The sequence below is a fragment of the Drosophila takahashii genome, chromosome 2R (assembly GCF_030179915.1).
Source record: "Drosophila takahashii strain IR98-3 E-12201 chromosome 2R, DtakHiC1v2, whole genome shotgun sequence".
NCBI classification, from domain to species: domain Eukaryota; kingdom Metazoa; phylum Arthropoda; class Insecta; order Diptera; family Drosophilidae; genus Drosophila; species Drosophila takahashii.
In genome coordinates, this window is record NC_091679.1 from 26,985,338 (window position 1) to 26,992,642 (window position 7,305).

The 7,305-nt window shown below is 39.2% G+C and overlaps 1 protein-coding gene across 1 annotated transcript; it reads right to left on the reverse strand.

The window, feature by feature from the left end:
- Positions 1-2,877: 2,877 nt before the first annotated feature.
- Positions 2,878-3,986, reverse strand: LOC108055005 (uncharacterized). Its single transcript, XM_017138176.3, has 3 exons — positions 3,681-3,986; positions 3,497-3,629; positions 2,878-3,441 (listed from the first exon to the last, which is right to left on the reverse strand). The coding sequence occupies exons 1-3, from the start codon at positions 3,930-3,932 to the stop codon at positions 3,341-3,343; spliced, it is 486 nt and encodes a 161-aa protein (XP_016993665.2). The 5' UTR covers positions 3,933-3,986; the 3' UTR covers positions 2,878-3,340.
- Positions 3,987-7,305: the final 3,319 nt, after the last annotated feature.

The window sequence follows — 7,305 nt, forward strand, 5'->3', positions numbered from 1 at the left end:
ACACCGGAACTGCTGCTGGCTGGTAATTACCACCGAAAAGCTGGCCATAAAGTGTCGGAGTTGGCCGGAATATCGGCGGGACTCAATGGCCTGTCTACACTCAGAAAAAAAACCAAGCACATTGTGCTTGTTTCAAGCCCAAATGGTCTTGAAAGGGCGACAGGTACGAAATGGGCTTGTTTTTTCATTTCAAGAACGTTTTATTCTTAAACCGACATTCTTAATTTGAGAACATTTTCGGGCGTAATTAAGTATGAAATGTTCTTGAACCCAGAATTAATTATACTTAAATTAAGTATAAATTCTACTCAAATAATGTAAAAAATAAAAAAACAATTTTAAAAATTTAATGAAAATTGCTTTAGAGTGAAGGGTTAATATTATTATTTGTACAAATTTAATCCGATTTACTTGTAAATGAGGTATAAGCTATGCCCAAATGAAGTATGAAATATTCTTAAACTAATAGTATAAATCATTGTGTTGTTTTATTAGTTAACAATACTTATTTTGTATAATCTTAAACTTAATTACTCATAAATGTATAAAGATTTGTAGATAAAAATGTGTTTTATACTTACGAAACATTTTTCTTAAAATCACATACCTCTCCCAGGATTCGATCCCGCAACCTCACTCACCACAGTAGGACGTTCTAACAGCTCGGCCACGCTCGCTCTTACGCGGCGATGACCAAAAAACCTACATAAGTACTTTTATTTGCATACTTAATTTAAGTACAACGTGTACTTGTTTTGAGAATTTAATTCTTAGTTTTAAATAATATAAAACAAAAACACCTCTTAACAAGTTAAAAATGGAGTGACACAAAATCCGTAATTTGCTATTTTCTCCCCGATTTAAACATAAAATCGGCTTGTTTTGAGAATTTATTTCTTAGCTATGAATTTAAATGTTTTTCAAATCGAATCGTATTTTGGCATATATGATGCACGTTTTTCACAGTATTTAATAACAATTATTAATTTCAAAATTTTCTCCGATTTAACAAAATTTGCTTGTTTTGAGGATCTAACTCTTAATTTTTAATAATATTGAACTACTTGTGTTTTATAAACATATGTACCTACATTATACAGTTATTGTGAACTAATCTTTTTTAGTCTAGCGCCAATTCTATTTTACTTTAATCAATATTGGTACTCGTTAACTAAATTAATTAGTACATTTTAACATTGGCTTAAGCACAAATTGTACTTGTCAAAATGCTTTTTATTTTTTAATTTTAATACTACTGATGAGAATAATTCATTCTTATTTACAGAATACTAAAACCTAATTTTCTGGAATTAAGTACTTTTAGTAATCAAATTAAGAATGTTTGTGCTTACCATGAAAAATTATTTTTTTAGAATAAATTATACTTGGGTTTAGGATAAATCGTTCTTGTTTAGTCCTGTTTATTGAATTATGTTCTGGAATCAAGAACATTTGCGGATAATTTGGGTTTTAAGAATGATTTATTCTTAATTCAAGAACGCCCAACATTCTCATTCTTAAAACAAGCCCAAAAAATACTATCCGAAATCAAGTATAAATCGCGCTCAAATTTAGGATGCGTTTTTTTCTGAGTGTATGGCCGCTCCACAATGCGTCGATTAAAATCGGTGTTAAAATTTATGCAACCGAGTTTCTATGCGATTCCTATCGACAACAGCGGTAACAAGTTTTGCCAGATTATTTCTGATGCTTTTGCATTGGCTGGCTGGCTGGCCACTTTTTCGGCGGCTGTTCACGTGTGTAATTGTGGCTAAACAAGCAATTTATTGGCCCCGATTGGAAATTGGTACCACCTAACCAACAGATAATAAGAACAGTTTGTATTATTGCTTGCATGGGGCTTTCCCATTTTCCATCGGGCATTTCGGACATCCAAATAAGGCAGCCAAAAATGTATCGCCATCTGACCGAATCGACACCTCGAAACCCCCTCCCTCCCTCGATAGATCGACCAACTACCGTTTGCATGGGGGCTTTATTAATAGAAATAAATCAAGTTTTATGCACCGACATCAATTAGCCGCAGCCAGAGCCGCGAAATCCCGAGCCGGCTTCCTACCCACTGGCGTCAGATACAAATGTATCTGTATCTGCACAAGCTTGTTGCCGCTGCTGGTCGGTCGTCGGTTGGTGTTGGCCCGGTCGTGTAACAGCCGCCACATATGTTAATAATTTGCAAAATGCATTTGTCTGGCGATAACACGCAGGTGATACCGAGTCCGGCATTCGGCATACACCTGAGATCTGTCAGAGCCAATCCCTTGATTCCGCTGGCGCCTGGAGTTTTGCTAGCAATTAGCGCGTTCGGATTCGAATTCGAACTCGGCCTTATCGCAGCTTATGAAGCTATCAGAGCGCAAGGCTGAGCCGATACGACCCTGTCATAAGTCAGAAATGAAATCGGAGCCCGAAAACGGGACCCCAATCAATGGGTAGAAGCTGCCTCCATTAGATAAAAATTCACTGTCCCATAGATAAAGCCTTAAACGCAGCGATGCATTCCACCGATAAGGCGACAGACAGCGGCCAATTCATAATTCGTGAAGTGAGTTTTTGGGTCTCACACTGAGAAAAACTGATCAAGAAATATTAATAAAAAGGTATTTCTCTTTTAAAAGTAATTTAATCGTTATATTACTGTAATTTTTCGGTAAATATAATACAAATATTCATCGACTTGAAAGAAATCTTACAAATAAAATCTTGCAATCTATCAATTTAATAAGTTTTTTAATATTTTCTCTCTGTGCCTCAGCAACAATGTCGCGCAGGCGTAACTCGAAACCAGAAGGGACATACTCGTAAATCGCCAGCCGGGAAAGGGAACAAAACCAAAAGCGTACACAGAACGAGCGCAGCCGAAACGAATATTTCTGGTTTTTATTTCATCGCCCAGTCAAGAAGAGGTAGGGCATATTTTTTAATTTATATTTCGTTAATTTTTATATGAAGAGTTGACATCCAGACGCACCGTTCTGGGCCCGATATCTCCTCGTTCGTCGCCATCAGCAGCCGCATGCCGTCTTCGTCTTCGTCTTGGTCTGGATCTTGGTATTGGTCTCTTCTTGGCCGTTATCGCCCGTTTAGGCAACGCCGCTGGGAGCTCAGACTCCAACTCCAATTCCAATTCCGAATTGGGCCCGACTCAGACTCCAACTCCCATTATGATAAATCATTTTTGTTTTTATTTCTTGACATGTTTTCCTGGTCCCAAGTCATCCAACCTTATCGCTGTCTTATGTGTGTGCTCTACCGGAAAAAGTGGTATGTGATCTCAAAAATTATCAAATCGCTTCAGAACTTCATTGGCAAAGTAATTTTAGTATTCTATATTTATTTCTGATACAGCTCTCAATCTCTTAAGACTTCTCAATTCATAAAAATAGGAATATACCACCAGATCCATGTAGAACAAAAGTACTGCCAATAAGTGTTAAATTAGCAATGAAACATTTCTTAAGTAGAATTTACTTACCCAAGGGTACGAGATAAATTACAAAACATTCGAATTCAATACCATAAATAATAGCTGTCAGCAAATAATATAATTCCACCGAAATGGGAACCCACTGTGCCACCAGAAACAGAAAAAGGAAAACATATTTCTTCTGCATAGAATATGTTTTAGTAAATTATAATAAAAGCTAAGATATAATTACCCTAAGGGTTCCGTAGACCAGAAGCAGAGTTGTACAACCCATCACGATAAATGCAATGCCCAGTACCCAAAAGCCAAGTGTTTCCTTGTCGTACTCACGGGATTCTTGAATCACCGTGGCTCTTTGCGTATGCTTCATTTGGTAATACATGAAGTAAGCCAAGGCTCCGTAATAAGAGAGTAGCCATAGAGCACTAATTATGCATCCAGTGCGCAGGCCAAAGAAATAGCAACAGCCCACTAGTCTAACCATTTTAATGTTTTCTGAATTTTTGATATATCAGGAAAAGCCTGATAGCAATGAAATAAAAATAAATAAAATTTAAGATTTATCACACTGACTGTTTTCTCTTGGGCCCATTTAATTTACAATTTACCACCGATTTGGCGTGCTGATAATTATTGTTTTCGAGGAATTAAATTAGGTTACAAGTGCCAAATACGTTGACCCTGCCGAGTAAGTAACGTAAACGAACATTTAGGAATTCCGTTTTAACTGGCTTATGATTCATGCGGTGAATCGACCCACCGACCACTGGATTCGAGACAGTTTAAAGACCAAACCTGAAACAAAAACCAACTGATAGCATCGCGGCAAAACGAAATGCCATAAAAAAGACAACAGGGCAACTCCTCGGTGCCAGTGAGCTTTGCAAAAATTAAGAAATTCATAAGTTCCCTGCGCTTTCCGCTGAAAGATTTTATGTGATTCGACTTGGTTTTACTGGCATGTGGATGCGTTTTCGTACGTGTGGCAAAGAGCTGCAGGCGAGGCGCAGATCCCGATGCAGATTGCAGATTCGGATGACGGAAGAACTTGTTGAGCAGTCTGAGTTGTGGCTATATTGTATATAAGTACTTCAGCCATTCATTGGCTCCGATATACAAATCTGTCGCCCCCACAAAGATTCCAGCTAAATGCATGGGCGCACTTCGGCACAGCGCTAATGTGACACTAAACTGATGTAATAAAAAATCCGCTTATCGCGCTAACAAAGCCCCTAAAGCAGGCCCAAATAAAAACTAAATACCGCTGAGACCCCGTAGACAACAATATGAAATTTCATACTGACTGACAGGTCAGCCCACGAACACAAAAAGAGCCCAGAAAAGAGTGAGCCGAAATCAAATCAAATTTCAAATAGAGCCAAGGCTTCAATGGGGAATAGAAGAATTCGTCGAATTACGGCCAAGTCCCCAAGTGACTTTGATATTCTGCTGTCAGGTGTCCAATTCGAATGTCAATGTCGCCCTAAGAACTTGGACTCATATGGAAAAATCAACGAACAGAAAAAACAGCGAACAAACGAAAAATCATATTATTATGGCAGAGCAATATTTTTGTAATTTCTCTCCGATCAACGAGGAGGAGGCGGAAGAGGAGGCGGGGCTGTGCACCGCACCTCAGAAAAAATATGCCGGGGAATAACTCGTTTTCGACTCGGCCATCGATCAACTTCGAGTGCCCGTACTTCAATTATGCGTAATTTAAAAGAAATTAATGTCGTGCAAGAAATTACTTTTCGCTCTTTGGTTTTTGGCTTTTTCTCCGCTGCGTTTTTATATACCTTTATTATTCTCCTTTTCTTTTTTTGGTAAAAATAACATTTAAGAGCGGCGGACGCGCAAAATGTATAACTGCGTTCATGTACGGGCCACATAATCATAACATTTATAGTATTGGCATTAAATGCCGGTCGCGCCCAAAAAACACAAATTGGAAAGGAAAAAATTGCTTCTTTTATGCCGGGGATAAAATCCCGAAAATTCCTCAATTAATGTTTATACCTAAAAATGTTCTGCTGGGACACTCGAGTATTTGGCAAAGTTTTCTCTTTATTTTAGCTGATATGACTTTATTAGCTCATATATTTTAGTAAAAAGTTTTGAAATCAGTTGAAGTTATAAAAAATCTAGTTTTCTTAGCATGAATCAGTTTTTGGAATGGCCCACGGGTGGCAGTCGGAATTTTTCTCCCTCACACGGTCATATCTCAATCTGGCCATTTCTCATCCTGGTGGCCAAGTCGATGGCTGTACTTGTTGGCTTATTCCCGAAAAGAAAACATCATAACCCTCAATTATGATATATATTTTATGAGAGCACTCGAAGGGAGCGACTGAGACTGTAACAGAAACTGAAACTGAGAAGGAGCCCCAGCCCTTTGCGTTCCTGTGGGCCAAGTCAGCACAAGACACACCGACAACCCACACAGGGTATAACAATAAAATAAAGTGCAGTTAACACATGACTTGGCGCAAATAGTGTCACATTTTGATAAATGACACTCGTTTGTCAAGCAGCCACCATCCCCTTACTGGGCCCAGATATTTGGCTGTGGCCAAAAATTATCCCTCAAAAAGAGCCAGAGAGTTTAAGCCAACGTCTTGTCAAGTCGGGTCTGGGTTCTCGTCAGTCTGGTGGCCTCGAACTTCGGAGGTGTTTGGAGTGAATTACACGCCCCGCACAGCCAGAGGAGCAATCTTGACGGATGGGCCAAAAAAGAGGCCTCGACCGAGGGACAGCTTTATTATGTCTTAATTCGTGTTGGCCGGGGTATATAAAATCCCGCCGAATCCTCGCAGTGGGTCAACTTTCGTTTCGGGGCGTGTTAAGCCCGCGTTGGCCAGAAAGCTGTTAAAAATATTGAATTAAATTTGCCGAACCGAACGCGCAAATTAATTTCCGCATAATGCGTGGGGCAAGCTTCGGTGTCTTGTAATTTCTTAATATTTAACTTGTACTGCACCCAGAAAAATGCGGACCAAGGGGTTCTGCCATATACTGGCCACTTTTCATTAGGTGGTCTTCGTCGTTTTGTGGGCGCGGCTGGTTGGCCAAAACTTTATTTACCGCTAGAACCCGATACAGGGTTCGAGATGATCATCTGCCGTTGCTTTTCGTACGGCTCTCGATGGTAGGTGTAGCCATAAAGTTCGCGCTTGCAGGCCAAAGTGAAAGAACAAGTTTTCAGCAATAACAATTACAAACACTTAGGCCAAAAGAAAACTTTGTTGCTTATGGGCGTGGTTGATTTGTCAGAAAGGCGTGCTTCGGGCCAAGGCGTCCTGTTTTTTTTTGATTTTGGCTTCAAGCAGGAAAGAGATATTCATGCATAATGCAGATGTATATAAACCTATAACATTTAATTTCCAATAGAGTATCCCCAAAGCGGTGCCATAATCCCGCCTTTCAGCCTTTCTGCTTATGACTGGGAAAGTGGCACAAACTAATTCAGTAGGCACGAGCAACACAATGCATCCACCATTTGAAAGTCAATAAATTTTGGCATTAGCCAGCGACTTCGCTTCAACCTGCTGGCATTGTCAATGTCGCAACGTGTTAAAAATAAACTTTTGTAAAATTCATCGCACTAATCCAGCCTATCATGATAAATTAAATCAGCTTTTGTCACATTTTCAACTCATCGTCAGGTCGAAATGAACGGAGGAAAATTTGTCACAGGCTAAATAGTTTGAGGTGTTGGAAATTATCCGGTCCACAGAAAAGGTGTGAGCCTCAAACAAATGATTGGACATGGAAATAAAACAGCTGCTATTTTGTAAAGTGTAAACAATATACTGGTTAACTTCAGTCGGATGATATAGCATAAGTTTTTTAAACTG